At 53.6% G+C, this 21,342-nt stretch overlaps 1 protein-coding gene across 1 annotated transcript; it reads left to right on the forward strand.

The window, feature by feature from the left end:
* Nucleotides 1–1,001: 1,001 nt before the first annotated feature.
* On the forward strand, nt 1,002–17,815 carry AMBP (alpha-1-microglobulin/bikunin precursor). The gene is made up of 10 exons (XM_048822875.2): nt 1,002–1,201; nt 3,173–3,315; nt 4,288–4,364; nt 5,115–5,232; nt 5,760–5,857; nt 10,250–10,287; nt 11,914–11,992; nt 12,611–12,778; nt 13,975–14,148; nt 17,628–17,815. The coding sequence occupies exons 1-10, from the start codon at nt 1,082–1,084 to the stop codon at nt 17,657–17,659; spliced, it is 1,047 nt and encodes a 348-aa protein (XP_048678832.1). The 5' UTR covers nt 1,002–1,081; the 3' UTR covers nt 17,660–17,815.
* The last annotated feature ends 3,527 nt before the right edge of the window (nt 17,816–21,342 follow it).

The raw sequence follows: 21,342 nt of genomic DNA on the forward strand, positions 1-21,342 counted from the left end.
GTAATAACATACAGAGCCACAGACCTTCTTAAACAATGGGCTTTTATTTGGGAGCCATGCGCCACAAACAAAACAAGTGATCTCCTGGCTTCATTCTTGGAGACCCCTCACTTTTCTGGACTCTTAGGACAGCACTGAGGCATTGAGTGGCTCAACAGCATTGCTGCAAGCATGTCTCACTGCACCTCCATCTCAGCGGCAGGAGGAGACTTCCATCATCCCTGTCAGAGGGGGCCTTTAGGACTCAGCTGGAAGATGCTCGAAGAATGCAGTGTTGTTCTGACTAGCCTTTTAGCTCAGCAGTTGTACATGTATCTTCTGTCTCAGGGCACAAACAAAAATAGCACCAAGGTTTCTCCTCTGAGTCGTTAGTGGACAGTGGTTCAAATCACCAAAATGCCACTTAGTTCAACATGCTTCTCAGTCTGGGAGAGAAGTCCAGGGCTGGACTGAGGTACACTGGCAGAGCTGCATGTGGAGATCCCGGGGCTGGATCAGCCTTGGTGGTGGTAGTGGGGCAGGTTGTGGGTCAGGACTGAGGGGCAGTAGCAGAGCTGGACATAGAGCGATCCCAGGGCTGAACAAAGGGCACAGGCAGAGCTGTGAGGAGCAAGCTTTGTTCTAGCCAGGACTATCAGTCCCTCATTTTCAAGACACTTGCATTCACACAAAGCTATTTGACAGTGACTGCTGCTAACAACATCTAAAATGCTGCGGGTTGTTGTGTTAACCCCGTTGCTGCTTCACCAGAGAAACCAGCTCATTTCTGTTTGGCAGCGAAACAGCCCATCAAACAATGTGAACTGGTCAGCCACCTGAAAGGTGCAAGCGGTTCTGACGCCGCAAGCCCCCAGCTTGATCCAGAAGTCTCCATTTCACTGAGCCTGCACTATCTGAATCCCTCAGGGCTGCGCTCTCTGTTTGATTGGCTGCCTGGGATGTACTCAGACATGCTCTGCCCACCCACGGCCATTCACCTCTTGCAGTGGCCAGGGGTTTGGAGTTCACATTTTGCAGCATCCACTTTCCAGGGCTGAGTCCGTCCATTCTGAAGCTGAGGGGCACAACAAACCTCGGGGCCATGAAGTTCCAGGGGGTCTTCTTCCTTCTCTTTCTTTCCAATCTGCCCACAGCCAGAGGGAGCCCGACTGGGAGCCAAGCCCAGGATATCCAAGTGCAGGAGAATTTCGACCCTGAACGGGTAACAACTGTCTAGCGCTTACATTAATTCTCAGGAGCAGATTAGAAAAGTGAAGTGTGTTTTGTCTCTAAAAATGCCAGTGTTTTCAGTCATCGTCTCAGGTCCTCTTCCAACAAGAGCTGGGCCAGAGCTGGAAAGGTCTCACTCTGACCCACATCAGGTAGGGGGGTACGGAGCTAGGGTGCTAGTCTGGGTGCACCTGTGATGAATGCATATTGGGATAGGTGCTGCATCTCACTGCAGACACCCTGATAGGAAGGGCTTAAGTGTGTGCAGAGGGGGAAGTGAATGAGTGAGCGTCTGTGATATAACAGATATGGGCAATGCACCTTTCCCATGTAGGGTGCCCATGTACATGGCTGTGGGGCTGCAGGATTTGTATCAGACAGGGAACAATTTGCTTTGTGGAAAAGAATCCGGATAGACTGCAGTGGGAGCAACCAGTCAAGGGAATCTGAGGGGAAACTATCTTGTGGGCAGAGCTGTCACATGAACCAGTGCCAGTCTCTGGAGCCAAGTGGTCCCCGTCCGATTCCTTTTAAGTGGCGTTTAATAGACAACACTTTTTTCAAAGGCCACCCTGAGAAGGAGTCAGACTGCTTACCAGGCTGAGCCATGGTGAGGCTGTCCGGGTCAGTGCAGCGTGTGTGGGGAAGAGAGCTCTCCATCGGCATAGCAGAACCACCACTGCGATGGGCAGAAGCTGTGTTGGCAGGAGAACCTCCCGCCGACAGAGCACGGTGCCCAGGAATGCTTATGTCACGTAACTTCTGTTATTGGGGGTGGAATGTTCACACCCTTGAGCAACATAAGTTTTGCCGACACCGGCTGTAGTGTAGACATAACCTAGGTATCTATCTAGGCCAGGGGTCTCCAAACTTTTTACCTCATGCCCCACCTTACCCCTGTCTATGCCCCTCCCTCCAGAGCCAGGGCCGGGAGTGGGCTGAAGCTCCGGGATGGGGGGCGGACATGGATAGGGATAAGAAGGCCAAGGCTGGGGCCACAGCCAGGGGTGGGCCAGGAGAGGAGCCCTGAGGACTGGGCTGGCAGCCAGGGCTGGCCGGGAGTGGAGCCCCAGGTGTGGGGCAAGCAGCCAGGGCTGGGGCCAGGAGCAGAGCTGGGTGGCGCTCCCTCCCCTCCTCCCATGTGGCCTTGCCTGGGCCCCAGCAGCAAACAGGGCCCCAGCAGCACCCCCCCTCCCCCCGCAAATGTTCTTCTGCCCACCCGCCAGGGGCATGCCCCACAGTCTGGGGACCTCTGATCTAGGCTTTGCACTGTGCATTAACTACTTTGTCTCTTCAGCCTTGGCACAAGCTGTTGGTCAGAGACATGGCTACAGGGCTGGCCCAGTGGTGTAATGCGCAGCTATGTGAGAATAAGGGTTTGGAGCTTGAGCCCAGCAGGGAAGGAACAGCTAGGATTCAGCAGCAGCTTTCCCTGCTGCCCCACCAGCAGAATCAGGAGGCAGTGGTCTGACACTAAGTTGGGAGGGCAAGTAGAAGTGCATTAGCCAGATGTTTCTGGACAACCCACAGTGAAATGTTAATGATAACATTTAAATTGCAATCATTAGATTTTGGAATTCGTATACCTTGGAGATGTATGGCGTAGCTCACCCCTCTTAGCACTGTCATTGGTGCAGGCTGGCTGAAGACCAGGCAAGTCAGGCCTGGTTCACACTCCTAAAGCAGCCAGAAGAGCAGGGACCTGCTCCTGAAAAGCCTGTAACCCCACTGAAGTCCGTGGGATTTGTAGGGTCTCAGGCCCAGGCCCTCAGAGCTATTTGGGCACCTAAGCTGACCCTTGGTGCCCCACAAGATCAGGCTCATCAGTATTTTGCAATGAAAGTTTAAACTCTGCAGAAAACCCTGAAAATTCCCCAAATCCTCAGCAGAGGTGGAATGTCCCTGGCGGGCCTGTCTGGGGCGCAGGTTGAGCAGTCACAGGCTGTGCTTTCCTTTCTCCTAGATCTACGGGAAATGGTACGACATTGCCACGGGCACAACGTGCACCTGGATGAAGCAATACAAGGATAAATTCAACATGGGCACGCTGGTACTGGGACCAGGGCTGACCAGTAATCGGATCAGCACCAACAGCACCAGACTCAGGTAGGCTCCCAGGAACTACTGTTCCCCAGTTACCCAAAACACAGGATGTACTGTGCACCCCGGAGACTCAGAGCTGCAGCTCCCTCCAGTGGCCTATTTCAGAGCTTCTGCCCCCTGCAGGTCCTACTGGCTTCAGCTGGATGGTCCTGAAAATTGGGCCCATTGCGATTCAGTATTGCAGGGGGCTGCTTACATGCCGCCTGCTGCAATGATGGACACATGGCTCCCCCGCCTGTGCCTGAGATTCACCAGCTACAAAATGGGGGTATCGCTAAACAGCCTATTCATAAAACCCCTTGAGCTCTGGGGGTGAAATGAGAGGAGAGTCTGGGCACAGCGGGAAGGAGCCAAAGGAGAAATTAACTCTCAATCGCAGGCATCTCTTGGTTGGAATTACACCCTGGAAGGAGGGAATGGATTTCAATGGAAGTACAAACATTCAAACCTCCCACGTGATTGTCAGGGAGCCCCTGAACAGACACACAAGTTGATTGCAGAGCTGTTATCTACTCCAGCTGAGGAGCAAGTGCAGCTTTGACTAATGCTGATGTTACTGGAGGTGCCTGGGACCTTTTGACTTGGAAGCATCAAAAGACGTTTACACAGGCTCCTCCCTGCTTCCAGCACCAAAGCCTAAAAAGCCTTAAAATGACAGTACAAAATAAAAGGAGGCAAAACTGCTTGGTACTGTCCCACTATACTAATCATGCAGGGTCAGATCCTGCTCCTTATTTCTCATCTGTGGAGGCCCAGGTCCACCAGACTCATTGGGACAGAAAGTAGTCGGGGGGGGGGGGGAGGAGTTGAAGGTCTCTTGTGATGGGTGCTGGGGTGGGGGCAGGGCCAATGGATCCACTGCCTTAGGGGCCTACAGTGCATCACTTGGCAGTGACTAAAGAACTCGGGTGGCCCGTGATTGGAGTGGGACTGGGAATAGCTGCAGTTATTAGAGGTTTTCTCTCCCTTTCCCAGGCAAGGTGTCTGCACACAGGTTTCCGGAGAGTGCCAAAAAACCAACGTACCTGGAAAATACACCTACTATAACCCCAGTAAGTGTGGGAAGGACAACTCTGCTTTTCTCCTAGAGCTGCATGTACCCAGAACCATTGGATGCAGAACCTGATGTAGAAAAAGAAGGGACGACAGCCCAGCTAGGATGGAATGAAGAGAAGGAAAATGCAACCAACCTGGGAAGTAAAGTCTAACATGGAAATCTAGTAGAGACTGTGAAACAATCTCCCAATGGAGTGGTAGAAGCTCCGTAGCTTAGGACATTTAAATCCAGGCTTTGGGATAAAGGTCCGAAGAAAGTAGTGCAGGGGCCAATCCTGTTCCAGATCTCTTCCTCCTCTAACTTTGAAGATCCCCGAACAGCAATCGTAATTAAAAGAGCCCTGTCAGTTTCTCTTTTGAATCAGTTTAAGTTGTTTATCACCCATTGTTTTTAACTCTCTTAGATGCAGTGAAGTTACCTGGGTATAAAATGAGAGTAATGCAGCAGTGAATCATGGCCAGTGAAATCAGGTCAGGTGCAGCGCATACACTGTGGGGTAGCCTTGGGGCCCTGCAAGGATGGTACATTCTCCCTGCAGTGAGGCCAGGTTAGCTCAAACTGTGGCAACTTCAAAGCCACCACGGCTTAGGCAGAAGCAGCCAGGTTCAGCAAATAGCACAGGCTAGGACCCTGGCCCAGCTGCCTCATTTCATCTAGCCCACTTTCAAATGGCAGATTATCCCCTATTCACGTCCCTTTAGAGAAGTGCCCTCTTGCAGCTGTGTGTGTATTTCCTTTTCTGCAGGCTGGGACGTGACCATCGACTTCTACGTGGTGCACACCAACTATGAGGAATACGCCGTCATTCTAATGCAGAAGAAAAGTAGCTTCGGACTGACCATTACAGCCAAACTCTATGGCAGGTGTCTGTGACCATGGCATCTGGCTGTGGTGCCGGCAAAGCGCTCAGGCCCCAGCATCCATCACGGGGTGACAGTGAGGCTGTTGCCCGGGTGTGATCTGACCTGCGTGGGGCTCCCCACCTGTTCCGAACTGGAGAGTCTGGCCCAGCCCAACTTTGGTCACAGTCCACACACAATTATCCCCCCAATTAGGGGTCATCTGCTCTGGCTTTGGCAGGGTCTGCTCAGGAGAGGCCCAGGGCTAGGGTGTCAAGGGTTGTGTCTCATCAGGATTGAGGTGCAATACAAATATTGGTCCTTACAAGTACTTGGCCACTGCTGGGGACAGGCTGATGGAGCAAAGGTCTGACCTGATACTCTAAATGGTGTGCTCCTCACACTGAGTTGGGAAGGGGAAGCTTGCCCAGAGTGGGCCTGCCTTTAGCTACAGGAGCTTTGTGGGAGGGAAGAGGAGGTGGGATTTCAAACCCTCTCCCAACCCATACACCACTCACACACCTGCTGAAGTTTGGGTTCTCTCCAGGCAGGAGCCCGGAGCTGCGAGAAGGCCTTATTGTGGATTTCAGGCAGTTTGCTCAGGAGATGGGGATTCCTGAGGACTCCATCTTCATCATGATTAACAAAGGTAACCCATCTATGATCAGATGTCACTGCAGGGCCCCCCTCTTCCCCTCAGCCTCAGGCACCTCCATGGTCTCTATGTTCTGTTACTCGCCCGGTCTTCCCAGACCACACTCCAGCCCGATAGCAGGGAGGGAGAATGCAGCATGGCTGTGTGATGGGTTCCCCCCAGGGTGCCACCTGGAATTGGGGTACCACTGAGTCCACCTGAGTCCACCCACAAACCTGAGTCCACCCACCACTGAGTCCACCCACAAACCTGGGTTCACTTGTATTGCTGTGACAGGGCCTCAAGCGCCCTCCAGCACACATACTGGTAGGGACACACCCAGCTGCAACTACACACACATGCTGAGATCTAGGGATTCTCTGCATGGGAAGGCTCCGCAAAGGCACCTCACACTTTCTAAGGTATGCGTCCCCCCTTTGGAGTGTAAACCCAAAATTATACCATCTTACACTGCACAGGAAACTGTACAGTGCAAGCTTAGGAAATTCACCCCCTCCCTCAATGTGGAGGAAGATATGCAACAGCTTACTACCCCCAGTTATAATTCCCATACACTGGTTTTAGACAAAACAAAAACAAGTTTATTAACTACAAAAGATAGATTTTAAGTGATTATAAGGGATAGCAAACAGATCACCTAGCAAATAAACTAAAACACAATCTAAGCCTAATATACTAAAGAGATTGGATGTCAGTAGCAAATTCTCACCCTAAGTTTTGTTTTAGGCAGTTGGTAGAGATTCTTGAGGGCAAGCTAAACTTGTTTGCAGCTCAAAACTCCAGGTATTTCTTTCACAGGCTACAAATCCCTCTAGCCTGGGTTCAGCCCTTCTTCCCTAGTCCAGTCTTTGTTTCTCAGGTGTTTCCAGCAATCTTCTTGGGCAGGGAGTCAGTGAAGAACCACAATTGTGTCACTCCCCTGCCTTAAATAGCTTTTGTATATGGCGGGAACCCTTTGTCTCTTAGTTTCCACACCCAGTCAGTGGAAAAACACTGGTATTTCAAGATGGAGTCCAGTACCAGGTGACTTGGTCACATGCCCCTGTAGGGACACAGCAGACATTACTCGGAGGCTGTTTGTAGCATCCTCAGGAAGTGTCCCCAGGAAGGCTCCCCGGTGGGAGATTAGCATCTTCTAAGACAGAGGTGATCAAACTACAGCCCGCGGGCCACATCTGGCCCATGGTACCATCCTGCCCAGCCCTTGAGCTCCTGCCTGGGGAGACTAGCCCCCAGCCCCTCCCCTGCTGTCCTTCCTCCCCAGAAGCCTCAGCTCACTGTGCCCCCAGCACTCTGGGTGGCAGGGCTGCAAGCTCCTGATGGGCAGCGCGGTGGCGTGGCTGGCTCCGGCCGGGCGGCACAGATCCAGTTCTGCTGCTCTGAGCGGCATGGTAAGGATGCAGGGATCAGGGGGGTTTGGATAAGGGGCAGGGAGTCCCAGGGGGCAGTCAGGGGACGGGGAGTGGTTGGATAGGTGTGGGAGTCCCGGGGGGCCTGTCAGGGATGAGGGTGTGGATAGGGGTCGGGGCAGTCAGGGGACAGGGAGCAGGGGGGGTTGGATGGGTGGGATCCCAAGGGGCAGTTAGGGGCAGGGGGTCCTGGGAGGAGGCGGTCAGGGGGCAAGGATCAGGGGGGGTTGGATGGGTAGGAGGTTCTGAGGGGGGCAATCAGGGGGTGAGAAGTGGGAGGGGGGCAGATGGGGGCAGGGGCCAGGCTGTTTGGGGGCACAGCCTTCCCTACCCGGCCCTCCATACAGTTTTGGAACCCTGATGTGGCCCTTGAGCCAAAAAGTGTGCCCACCCCTGTTCTCAGACCTCTTGTTTTCCCTAATGGCTCTTCCCAGCGAGCCATCTAGACTGATTGCATTCTGTCTAGTGGGCATTCCCCATATGTAAATATATTTGTAATAGATGCGTAGACAATATTCCTAACTTTAGATACCAACATGATACATGCACACGAATAGGATAATCACATTCAGTAAATCATAACCTTTCCAATGATATCTCACATGCCTTATCTTGCACAAAATACATCATAATTATGCCATAATCATATCATAATAATATTACTATGAAGACTATGGGGTGTAGAACCACAGGCAGGTCAGAAGAGCCGAGCAGCCAGGGGCTTGAAGGGGTGGACAAGAGGCAGGAAAGTGGGAGAAAGGAAGAGACATCTGTGGTGAGTAAGAAGTAGCAGAGAGGAGCTGTGTGGAGACAAGGCGACTTGGCCGTCTCTGAATGGATCAGGCTCCCAGGCCCCACGCACCTTCAGCTACAATCCAGAACAGAGCCGCATGATGGGCTCGAAGGTGCCCAGATGCTGTGGTGATGGGCACGGGTTAGTTAGATGGCTGCAGGCCTCCAGGAGGCTTAGGCATAGTGCACCCCCAAGCAGCATCATTTCCCACTAGTGTGGAGAATGGGAACCCTTGTCCTCATTCCCAGCCCCGACGTGTCAGCAGCACCCTCGCTCGTTGCTGGGTGATTGCCCCACACATGCTGCCCAGCTCCTGAATGCCAGGAGTTCCCCGGCAGGGAGGGGGAGTTCCTCACACTACGCCCACTTGTGCTCCCTACCGGCGAGGTTGCATACGTTTCCACTGATGAGTTAGACAGAATCCCCTCCATGAGCTCGTGCGCTAGCTGGCCAGAGAGGTCCCTGGTGAATGACAGTCCACCCACAGCCCCCCCTGCTCAGCTCATTGCAGCCGCAGCTCTGCTGAGCCCCCACGGTGGAGAAGGAAAGGGACAAGAACCAGGGACTGAACTGTCCATATGGCTGTACCAGGGTGGCTTGTGCAATGGCTGAGTGCGCAATGCGGGGAGGGTGAGTGCCTGGGGAGAGCAGCAAGAGGCTGCAGTGGGGGAAGCTGTTGCAGAGTGTGATGAAAGGCTTCTGCAGAGAGGTGCCTGAGACCAGGCAGTTGCCCTAGGCCAGGAGCCTGTCAGGAGGAAGAGAAACTGTATATTGGGAGGACTCTGATGTGGATTTTGAGTTTTATTTGTAATTTATTTCATATGAATAAACCCAGTCCCCAAGGAGGAGTCCTTCTGGCCAAGGGAAGGCTTGGGGGATGTTTTATTTGAACACTCCAAGAGGGGAAACTGAGGCAAACTATCTGTAGTGTGATCCTAGGCCCCAAAGGGGAGCATGGGCTGTGGCATTGGAAGGGCTGAACTACTAAGACACACAGTCACTCTGCATTTGAATCACCTGATGGGGAGCTCCCTGAGGACACAGGAGGTAACTGCCCTGCCCTGCTTGGCACTGGGGAGGCCTTGGCTGGAGTGCTGTGTGCAGTTCTGGGCGCTGCACGTTAGGAAAGATGTGAGGAAAGGTTCAGAAAACTGAGCCCGCCTAGTCTTGAGAAACAAACCCTGAGTCGGGATCTGACAACAGGCTTCAGACATGTTAAGGGCTGTTATAAAGATCAGTGTCCACGAAGGCAGGACAAGAAGGAACGGGGGTAATCTGCAGCAAAGGAGATTTAGGCTGGATGTTAGGACAGTGAAGCACTAGAATAGGTTCGTGAGGGAGGTTGCGGAATCCCTGTCTTTGGAGGGATTAAGAACCGGTTGGACAGACCCCGTCAGGGATGGGGGAGAGGTACTTGGTCCTGTTTGGCTGGATGAGATGGCCTCTCCAGGTCCCTTCCAGCCCCACACTTCTCTGGTTCTAGACGCTGAACTGCCCCCACCTGCTCATGCCAGGCACTGTACAGCTGTGGCCGTGCGGGTGGGCTTGCAATTTCAGGGTGATGCGATCCAAACAGAAGTGTAAGCATTGGGTGATTGATGGGTGAGTAAAAGGCCAGAGGGGAGGGTGAGGAAATCACAGACGTTCTATGCAGGAAACTCTCCTGATGGGGGCAGGCAGGGTAGGTCTCAGCCTTTCTGTTCATTTGCTATATGGGGACAGGGCTGTATTGACACAGATACGCAGCACGGTCCATGAGAGCCTTGCCAGCCTATTCCCTAGCAATGCCTGGTATTAAAGCCTGGGGCTGCCTTAACATCTGTCACATAGGTCTTGGGTGGTGGGAGAGAATCCAAGGGCCCAACCAGCTGCACCTGCCCATTCCTCCTGCCCTCACTCTGCCCGCTCTTGCCTTCGCCAGCTCCATGTAGTTCAGACTCCACCCGCAACAAGGGGCCATGGAGATAGCATGGAACAATGGTGGGATTCCTAGGCTTCGCTCTGTGTGCAGACATTGGGGGGAGCTTGGGGCCTCCTAGAAGTCCACAGAGAGTGCATGTGTCCTGTGATGATAGAGGCAAACTTCACAGAGTTGGGCAGGCCAGTTAGGAGCTGCCTCTCCATCCGTTTCCAACTCCTCTCTCCCATCCTACTAACGCTCTCCTGTCCCGTCCCTTGGTGCAGGTGAATGTGTTCCCAGTGAGACCCAACCTGAACCCAAGGTGAGTTGCGGGACTGGAAGGAACCTCACAAGCTGAATTTCCTGGGTCTTCAGAGAATTGTGCTGGAGCATTAGGCATCCCTCCAGAAAATGCAGTCTGGATTTCCACGTTCATTGTGGTAACCAGGCCGCTGGATTAAGGGGGTGCATGCTGCTCAGGCTGGCAGCTCTTCAGAAGGGCCCAGCCTGGCTTTCTCAGCCACCTTGGGAGATGGCCCTTCACCAGCACTGACGTCTCCTGATGTGCTTGTATCCCTGATGACAGTAGACCTTGTAAGGAGCCTAGGGTACAGTGGAACGAAATGCACGCAAGGGATTAACTTCTAAGCAGAGGCAAGACCCCATGAAGACTCTGCTTTGTTACATTTGATTTTACTTTAATGTTCCATGTTTGGTGCAAGTAGCTAGTTCTGGATCCGGGAGGCCCCGCCGTCCACCTATGTGCCCCACCTGGACTCAGAGGGACCCTCTTTGAAGAGAGAGAAGGCATGTCAGTATCTGTGGCCTGTTTAAACCTTAGGGCCAAGCCCTCAGCTGGGTAAATTTGTGCCAATTGGTACCAACAGCCCCTCAATTAGTCTCAGCTGTAGTGGAGGTTATTTGTGAGACACTTGCTCAGTAGGAAGTGGTCTGAGACCACTAAATGCATGGCATACAGGGGCTATCAAATGGCCAATAACTTTTAGGTGACAAAGAGGCGAAAGGCTTCATGTCCCATTACCTGTCCCAGCTCCTGCCAAATCACAGGATGACCTAACGTACTTTTTCACATAACACACACTTAGTCTGTGGAACTCACTGCTACAAGATATCACGGAGGCCAAGAGCAGAGCCAAACTTCACTGACTGGCACTGTGACTCCAGGTCATGCCACTTGGCTTGCGGGTCCTCTCGAATGGGGCACCCAGCGCAAGCTGCAGCTCTTTGTTCTACGGCCTTGGTAGCCCGTTCTTAGGGGTGCACAAACTCCTTTGCCTGATAGACGACAGCTGCTCGCTTCGTTACTGACGGCGCTGCTCGGGTTGGCTCCGTGGGTGCCTCTGTGCAGCCCAGCCGCTGTGCTAGCTCTGGTGAAGCTGAAATAGCAGCATGGCCACTGTGACACGGATGGACTAGCCACGTGAGTGCAGTCCCATGCGTCCCCCAGGGACGTACTTGGGTAGCTGGCTGGAGCCCACCCGCCAGGAGCAGAGAGAGCCAGAGCTAGGATGGACACCCCCAGCTGTCCCCTCCTCCCGCCGCTGGTACATCCACTCGAGCCGGGACGACCCCCCCCCAGCTGACCCCCCCATACATCTAGCCAAACTGGGACTGACACCCCCACCCCACCCAGCTGTTCCCAGGGGTGAAGAGGGAGCGGAAGCTGCAGAATGCTGCAGAAGCTCTGTTAGAAATCCCAGTGATTTCCTGGGCCCATCCTTCACTTGGGAGAATAGGTTCCGCCCATGGACCTGCTCCTGCTCCTGCTCCCAGCAGGGTTGTGTGTCCCTCATCTTATAGGCCTGGGGAATTTCTGCGTTCGTTGCCATCCTTGGAAAGATGCTGGGACTTATGGCTCACGGTTGTTCCATTGCATTGTCGATGGAAACTTATTCACCTAATAGGCTGCTCTTTCTTCTGTGTGCAGAGGTCTCGGAGAGCTGTCCTGCCTGAGCAAGAGGGCTCAGCTGCAGGTCCCCTGCTACCACTCAGCAGCAAAAAGGAAGGTCTGTACAAAGATGGCGTCTCTGCACGGTGGGGGTGGGGTGGGATGAAGTTATCACCACTCTCTGGGGACGGCTGGAGTACTCCCACTGGAACTCTTCTCCTTCTGCTTGGAAAAGGGATGGCTGTGCACAGACCTCAGCAGGAGCAGAAACACAGAATAAATTCATGTTGAAAACCTCGATTTTTACCTGCAATAGCTTTTCTAGGCAGCCAGGTGCTATCACTTTAAAGTCTCCTGCCTCGGGACCTTCCAGGGCTACTGGCAACTGCTGTGTGGCCATCAGAGAGCTGGGACTCTCTGCCTTTTCCTGTGGGACACAGCTTCCTATGCTACAAACCTGCCCCTAGTCCAGATCTAACCATTGCTCCCCCTGCCCCACAGAGCTGGGTGATCTCCATGGGAAATCCCACAGGTGGGGGAAAGCAGCACATGGAAATGGGAGATGTTTGAATCTCCTCAGAGGTTTGGGGGTTAGGCTATGTCCCCGGGGAGACAGCTCAGTGGGCAGAGGGAAGAGGACACGGCCATGTAGCCCCTGGATGTCACCATCACACAGCATGTGGTTCTGTGGCCGTAAAATGCAGCTCACTAGGATCAACCCTCTTGATGTGTTCAGATTTCTGCCTGCTGAATAAAGATGTGGGCCCCTGCATGGGGATGAAAGTTCGGTTCTTCTACAACTCCTCTTCTATGGCCTGTGAGATCTTCCACTATGGCGGCTGTCTTGGGAATGGGAACAACTTCCCTTCGGAAAAGGAGTGTCTTCAGACCTGCAGAACCGAGGGTAAGGGGGGGAAGCCCTTTAAAGTCCAAGCAACCGTCTATGCAGTCCCTGGCCAGTGCAGGAGGGGCAGATTTCACCATCCCTCTGATCTGTGGGCCCCCAGCCTTTTGCTCCTCCTTTGTGGTCAAGGCTTCCTGCTTCAGAGCTCTTTCCTTGTTCAAGTGACCCAGGCTCCGTGCCAGGGGGAAGTGACACATTCATGTGCTGTCAGTGTGGAGGGAGCTCAGCGCAGTGGGGACAGCTCTGAGAAATCAGCCAGGGGCCAAAATGAGACAAGACGGCATCCGTGTCCAAGGCCCGACTGCAGGAGGTGACTTGAAAATGGAGAGGTGGCGAGATCTGATTTTTGTGATTCAGGGGCCAAAGCAAAACCCATCTGTTTTGGATCCAACAAAACGATTCCTTTGACCCAAAATGAAATTATTTTTGGTGTTTCATTTTGGGTCATTTTTGGGTGGTTTTCACCTTTTGTTTAATATTAGCTATATTTCTAAAGGAAACACAATTTTAAAATAAAACTCGAAACATTTCATACTGAAATGGCTGAAACAAGTTGTTTTCTTGTTTTCTAACAATTTTTTCCTTTTCTTTTTTTGGAGGCTGAAACTATTCACTGAATTCGACCCAAATTTCCAAATAGTTTCAGTGCCCCCCAAAAAGCATTTTTCAGTGAAATTTACTGTTTGCCATAAAAGACCTGATCCGGTTAACTTCCCAAGTCTCCCCCCTGGATTACCCTGGGGCCTTCAGCCACAGCTATCCCCAACAATAAATATAAGATACTCAGCTGCAGGGCGGGCGGCACAATGAGCCTAACCAAACAAGCCCCGTGGCGAGCCTGGCTGATTGCGGTCAGGGAATTGTGGGTTTGTCCTTGTGCCACTGCCCCAACTGCTGTACTGTTGTGGTGTCTTGCACCTTTCCAACCTCTCTGCCCTGAACTGCTGCACTGGGCTCAGAGCAACCCTGGGAAATCCGTTCCAGTCCATCTCTGTGGAGTGAAATGAGGGGATGGAGAGAACATGCCTAGATACTACGGTGATGGGCTCTCTAGAAAGGCCTCAGGTCCGGGCTACACCCACTGCATGCATCCTTTTCCCTCCACGGGCTCCCGGTCCATAACTGGGGGCGGGCCCAGGCCTTGGGCCTGGGAAGAATGGTGCTCCACTTTCTCCCCTCTTGTCTCTTTCTCCCAGCGGCCTGCAGGTTACCCATCGTTCCAGGGCCCTGTCAGCAACCAGTGATGCTCTGGGCCTTTGACGCAAGCCAGGGCAAGTGCACTACCTTCAACTATGGAGGCTGCCAGGGCAACGGGAACAAGTTCTACACGGAGAAGGAGTGCAAGGAGTACTGCGGGGTCCCAGCAGACGGTACGGCTCGCACGGTACTACCTCAAAGCTAACTCTCCTGCAGCAGCCATCGGCTCCGGCCCTCTCCGCCCACCAGCATTTGCAGCTCGGGGAAGTTGGTTCTTCTACTGAGGATGTAACCTGACACCGCAGCAGACACCCCGTCTCTCTACCCCCTCAGCCCTGCCCCCAGATTCTCTCGCTTCAGGCACTGGCTTCCTCTGGGCGCCCCCCACCCCAGCTCCATCCCAGGCCTCCCAGGGACATACCAGCTGCTTCCAGGAGCTGCCTGAGGCCGGAGTCTGAACCCTGAACCTCCTCCTGCACCCCAACCCCCTGCCCCAGCTCTGAGCTCCCTCCTGCACCCAAACTTGAGCCTGGAGCCCCTCCCCACCTCCTCCTGCACTCCGAACCCCTCGGCCTCAGCCTGGAGCCCCCTCCTGCACCCCAAACCCCTCATCCTTGGCCCAGCCGAAGCTCTCACCCCTTCCCGCATCCAACCCCCTGCCTCAGCCCAGTGAAAAATGAGCGAGGGTGAGGGAAAGCGAGAGACCGAGGGAGGAGGGATGGAGTGGGCGGGGCCTTGAAGAAGGGGCAGGGCAGGGTGAGGCAGGGGGCGGGACAAGGGTGTTCGGATTTGTGCAAATAGAAAGGCGGCAACCCTACTGCCAGTGGGTGCTCAACACCCACTCATTCGTTTTCGTGCTCCGGAGCTGGAGCACTCACAGAGTTGGTGCCTATGCCTCTCACGTCCTCTTTCCTGCCCTGCTCAGAGGTGCCACGGCTGCACACAGGTCTCCCCCTGGGGTGAAAATCCCCACACCTGGGCCCCCCTTTTCTCCCCTCAGTCTCCTATTGTCTTTTGCTTTGCCTGCCCCCGCTGGTGAGTGAGCAGAGTTAACCATTTGAAACCATAACAAGAGCTTGGCACTAATGTTGCATCAGTGACTGGGAAGTGAGTGATCATGCCCTGTGATAAAAGCGGGAGCCATGCCTCATGGTTAGCACAGGAGCTGGTGCCCAGAGTCAGAACCAGAGCCAAGGGTCAGAGCCGACGTCACCTGGAGTGAGACAAGGCAGGAGCAGGGCTGGCAGTGAACAAGAGCTATCACAGTCGGGAGCGAGTGCTCTGAGCAGCCACTAAACTGCCGCTGCTGGGCTTAAGACTGGTCTGCTGGCTTTTCTCATTGGCTACAGGCCAGCTGCGCTCTTTAGGTTACCCGGAGACTGGCTCTGTGGCAGGCCCTGCTTCCTGCCATGCAGCACTTTTCAGCAGTCCTTTACATCTGTGGAGAATAGGTTGCTCCTTTTTAATAGGCAGGGAAACTGAGGCACACCACAGAGACAGGCTAGTGCCAACATTATCAAACTTGGTGCCTACAGTTAAGTATCTAAATCCATATATAAAAGCCTGGATTTCAGAGACCCTGAGTCCCTGCAGCTCCAAGTAAAGGCAACACGCTGGAAAATCTGGCTGGTTCTATTCACAGTGTGCCTGGTTTATGGCTCTAGGGCAGTGGTTCCCAAACTTTAACAACCTGTGAACCCCTTTCACTAAAATGTCAAGTCTCGTGATCCCCCTTCTAAAAATGAATATTTCCAGGGATTCTCTCCTTTACCTGAGTATAAATTATAAAAGCAGTGATCTTGGAAATATAAAATTTGTTTTTATGACATGCTTATTACACACTATTTATTATTAATTTATCATTACAGTATTTTTATTACATTATGAAAACAGCAACACTCTTCCCAGATCTCACTTTCGTAGCTTGTATCACTTTGAATAAGCCTGTTATAAGACAAGGCTCCTAGGTTTCATCAAGGAGTATCAGCTGCGAAACAGCATGAACGGATTTAAGAAGCCAACTCAAAGAGTTCCTTCTACACAAGCATTCAGGTCTTGAGCAGTCCAGGCAAACGACGCATGTTCCAACAAAGCTTAAACTTGTTCTTCATAATCATTTTAAAAACAATACTAGCTGCCTATTTAATTTTAAAAACAGCAAAAAATATCCACCTCCCTTTCTATTTCTTACAAAGAATCTTGAAGTTTAAATCTCCTCAGTGTGATAGATATGCTTGCTTTAATCTGCTTCGCTCTTGGAAGTCCAGGGGCTCCGGGCTGCTCGCCCCATGCTGCCCGGGGTCCCTAGGGACAGCTCTGTCGGCCATTAGGGAATTTTTTCCCTGAGAACCCCTGTAACATTTCATGAACCCCAGTTTGGGAACCACAACTCTATGTGCTCACTGCAGGCACCCACCTTGGAAAGTGTTTTCCTAAGTGACTTTCTCGTGGTCACTTGAGTCAGTGGCAGAAGCAGGAACAGAATTTAGGTATCCTTTTGGCCAGTTCCCTACTCTAGCCAGTAGGTACTACTCCCCTCTGGGTTGGTCTTGAATGCGTCAACAGCTCTGTTACACGATGCACTTAGCTCTGAGCTGCTATTGGCAAATAGGTTTCCATTAACCACTTGGCTTCTGCCTCCTGTCACAGGTACATCCCAGATCTGCCAGGTACCCAGCCCAGTGCCAGTATCTCAAGGGAAAGTTGGCAGACCCTGCTGAGCTCTGATGGGAAGAAGGACTAATTCTGGGGTTATATCATGTGCCAGCTGTGTGGGTCAAGGATTAAGGAAGTCATGTCTGTGATGGAAGGGAGGGTCTTGCAGCTCACCTGTTCCCCACTGAGTGTACCTTGGGCTGGATGAGGGCTCCAGCCACTGGCAAGCGGCTATGCTATTGCTCAGGAGTTTCACATACATAGCGACTGTCAACCTGCTGCTGCCATTGCCTTTCTGCAGTGGAGGCCCTGTCAGGCAGGCCTCGCTCTCCATGAGCTTAGAGTCTTTGGCCTAAGTAGGGAATGTCGAATCTGCCCCTGTGTACCCGAGCCTCTGGTGATGGACCCCTTAGAAATCCCATAGATGAGAAACCAATGAAGACATTCAAAAGGCCCTGAGAAGCATTTGGAAGGGAGAGTGGCTGCTGCAGGGTACAGACTCTGGGGCTGATGGTCAGGCTGATCTCAGTAGGCAGCAGTATTATCCTGCACTGCAGCTGGGACCGGGCTTCCCGGCATGGGCTGGCAGACAGGTGCTAGGTCTGCTCGAGCTAGCACACTAAAAATAGCAGGGTGGCCGGGGGGCAGCTTGGGATAGCCACCTGCGTCTGTCCCTGGGGGTCCGGGCGGGTTTGTAGTCAGGTGGCTGGCCTGAGCTAATGGCTGGTGACACTGCTATTTAGCACGCTGGCTCAAGCAGAGCTAGTGTGTGTGTACCCATGCTGGGAAGCACCCTCCCAGGGGGTGCAGACCTGTGACCCCACTGAAAGAAATTGTTTCCTAATTCCGTGTCTGTATTGATCGAACAGTTCTGGTGTCGGCGGGACTCCACGGCTGCCTGTCCAGCACTCACACCATGCGCGTGGCCACGGCCTCTGGGTGCGTGTGCAGCTCTGTGCATAGCCTGTGGTGACCCGTTTTCTCCCTTTTCTTATAGGAGAGGAGGAATTTCTGGGTTTGTCCAACTGAAGGGGACCCGGGGACGGGGAGTGACAGCTGGAATCGCTAAAAAGCCCCAGCAGGGAGCCCCTGCTAGGAGAGCATTTGGAATAATGTTTGTGCTGATTGTGTGCAGATCAGGTTCAATGAACAGGAAATCTCTCTCAAATAAACAATGATAAATGAGCATAGTGTGTGTGTGCACACATCCCTTGGGCTTTCTTCTTGGTCTTCCCCTTATCCCATCACCAAGATGTGTAAGCATCTGCCACCATCAGCTGTCCGAGGCAGCACTAAGAGCCACTAGCTCCCCATCTTCTTTGATGCAATCCATCCATCACTTCCGACTCTCTTTCCCACCACCCTCTCCTGCCATGCTCCCTTCACCGTGTCCTCTGCAGCCAGCAAAGTCACGCTTCCTGGTCTTTATCTAACCAGGCCTGGTTTCGCTTCCAGCCTTGCGCAGCATTTGATGCCTCCTGGAAAACTTGGAGTAAGATTCTGTTTCTGTGTCTCCTTTGTTTCCTGAGTCTCTGCTCTCTGATGGACCTGGGGACGTTAGCATGAAACCAGGATCTGTGTTTCTGAATAGGGCCTACACCCTTCTGGATTCAGGCTTCTTCCCATGGTCCCGAACTGGGATGTTCCAGGCAGGCAGTTCTAATTTAACAATGGGGAATAGGCCCGTAAGAACCCCCAGCGCTTGTTTTGAAGAGAACTCTGATTAGATACTTGATGAACTAAGAGAAATGGGGGGTGGGAAACACAGAAAATGTGAAAGAGAAGCTGAAATTTGGAAGCTAAAAGTCTTGGGTCCTCCAGTTCACCGGCTCCCTCCTGGGTGCAGCATGGATGGTGGGGGTTCCAGGCATTGAAAGCTGCTGTGCAGGTGCTCGGGGGGCAGGTACACACGGCAAGTCACCCGAAGCCATTAGTTCACAATGGTTAGTGCCACGATGCAGCTGAGGCCCAGTCCCGTGGGGCTCAGGGTTGGCTCCAAGTAAGGGATGCAGAACATTTCCCACCCCATGGTGAGCAATAAGCTGGAACAAGAATCAATATCTCTTAAAGCCACTGTTGAAGGCGAGACTGTGGGCTGAGGTCCCTAATTGCCTCTTCAAGCCCTGAAGCACAGGCTCCGACTCCATGGGTGCTCCAGGGCTGGAGCACCCATGGAGAAAAATTAGCAGGTGCTCAGCACCCACCAGCAGCCAAACTCCCCTCCCTTCCCCCGCACTCCCACCCACTGGCGGCCTGACCAATCTACTTCACCCCCTCCCAGCGCCTCCTGCTCGCTGTGATCAGCTGTTCCACGGCATGCAGGAGGTGTTGGGAGGAAGTGGGAGGGGGCACACTTGGGGGAGGGGATGGAAAGAGATGGGGAAGAGGGAGGGTGGGGTCTGGGGGGAAGGGGTGGAGCGGGGGTGGGGCCAGGAGTGGGGCCAAGGGTGGAGTGGGAGCAGGAAGAGGTGGGGCTGGGTGGGGTGGGGGCTGGAGGAAGGGGTGGAGTGGGGGCAGGGCCAGAGCCTGAGTGAAGGTTGAGCATCCCTGGGGAAAATTAGAAGCCAGTGTCTGTGCAGCGCTTTGTGCTGTTGGCATTCGATTACCTAGGGCGTTTGTGGAATCGCCATCATGAGACGTTTCTAAGAACTGGTTTGACAAACACCCGTCAGGGATGGGCTAGGCCAGAGGTTCTCAAAGTTCATTCCACTGCGACCTGCTTCGCACAACAAAAATTACTACACGACCCCAAGAGGATGGCCCACCTGAGCACCACTGCCCCAGGGGAGGGGCCAAAGCCAAAAGCCTGAGCCCCATCATCCAGGGCTGAAGCCTGTGGGCTTTGGCCCCTGGCGGTGGGTCTCAGGCTTTGGTTTCCAGGTTCAAGGTTCAACCCTGGGCCCCAGCAAGTCGAACGCCAGCCCTGATGACCCCATTACAATGGGGTCTCAACCCACAGTTTGAGAACTGCTGGGCTAAGCTAACTTGGTCCTGCCGCAGCATGCGGGGGATGGACCTGATGAACTCTCAAGGTCCCTTCCAGCCCATTTCTGTGATTCTCCAAACCACCTCTCAGCTGTCGCCTGATCCTGTAGGCCCCTGAGTTTCCCCTTGTGATGTGCCCAATGTGCCGAGTCCTGGCACTGCCCCCCACTGGCAAAAGGCTAGCTGCCCCAGGACTAGCTGATAGGGCCACAAAGCAGGATTCTTACACTAGGTGTGGGAATGCAGCTCTTGCCAGCAGGGCCCAGGGCTGCAGAGGAGTTGGGGGAACAGACTTGTCAACTCTCAGACCCTGCAGAGGTTCGAGGTGGTTCCACCTTGTGGGCCAGGACAATGAAACCCAGCAGTGAGGCCCAGGCTCTCAAAGCATTGCTACCCGGGGAGCCAGGACAATCTACGCACCTGGGTTAGGAGCAAACCTTCCCAGGGGCATGTGAAGACTTGGGCTTGTGCACTGCAACTGAGGCGTGGCCTGCAGAGCTAGCTCACACCAGTTGTTCTCAGGACTCACTGGTGGCTTTTCACCCAGATCCCCACCATGCTTTCCAGGGAGGAGTGGGCATTGTTACCCACGTCCCAGCTGGGAAAGCGAGGCACAGCGAGGGAAAGTGACTGGCCCAGCATCACACATGAGCCAGTAACAGGCAGGGTTGGAGCCCAAGGTCCCGCCATACCCCCTCCCAGAGCTGGGAATAGAATCCAGGAGTCTTGACTCCCAGCCCATGGAGTCGGGGTGGATTGGGGATGGGGATGGAGCCAAGGGTTGGGGTTGGAGGTGGCAATAGGACCGGAAGGGCTTGAGGATGCTGATGGCCATGGGGTGGGTGAGGCTGGGGATGGAGATGGGGGAGTGGGGAGGGCAGTGTGACAGGGATTGGGGATGCCTGGTGGGTAGTTCCTGGTTTTCAGAGGGTCAAGTTGAGGTGCACTAATGCTCTGGCGGGGTGCAAGGTGCTGCCACTCAAGTTAATCTCTGCATTAACGAAGTATTGGGCAGTGAATTTTAGCTCTGGCCCTCCAGCCCCTGCTTCCTGGCTCCTTGGCTAATCATCTCCCAGCAGAGAGAGCAGAGATTTCATGGCAGGCCTCCTTGCTGGTTTCACACTGGCCACACTCTCCTCCGTCTTTCCGTCCTTCGACTCACCAGCAGCAGGTCGTTACCCTTCACAGGGCTCTTGTCTCGGGCTGTGAGGGTCCCTCTCCAGGCCTATCAAGCCAGTGCCTTTCGCCAGCAGATGGCTGTGCATTGCACAGTGGGACCACTGCCATTGCCAGGCCAACGAGAGCTCTCATGGGAGGAGGTATCACTGTGGTATGCTGGATACTGGGCACAGCTGTTTCCTGTCAGTCAAAGCAGCAGTTCTAGTGCTTCATCCAAGAAAGGCACGGTGGGCAATTAAAGCTTGGGGAATGATCTGCAGCAACCCCGAGGTTTTCAGCTAGCAACTGGCTCCTCTCCCTGTTGGGGCAATTTCATTCCAGCCGAGCCCTGCCCCACCCCCGGCTCTGGGTGCGTGGGTCATCCTGCAGACTCCTGCTAGAGTCTCTGATAAAAGCCTGCAGCCATGAGGGGCTGTGTGCCCCCCGCCCCGGAGCAACATGAGCCAGATGCTCCTCCAACAGCTGCTTTAGTTTTTCCAAAGCGACCCAGAGCTGCTTTGGAGACAGGTTCCCTGGTATAAGAACCATCTGGGTTTGTTGCCGCAGGG

Source organism: Caretta caretta, chromosome 16, assembly GCF_965140235.1.
Source record: "Caretta caretta isolate rCarCar2 chromosome 16, rCarCar1.hap1, whole genome shotgun sequence".
Classification (NCBI taxonomy): Eukaryota; Metazoa; Chordata; order Testudines; family Cheloniidae; genus Caretta; species Caretta caretta.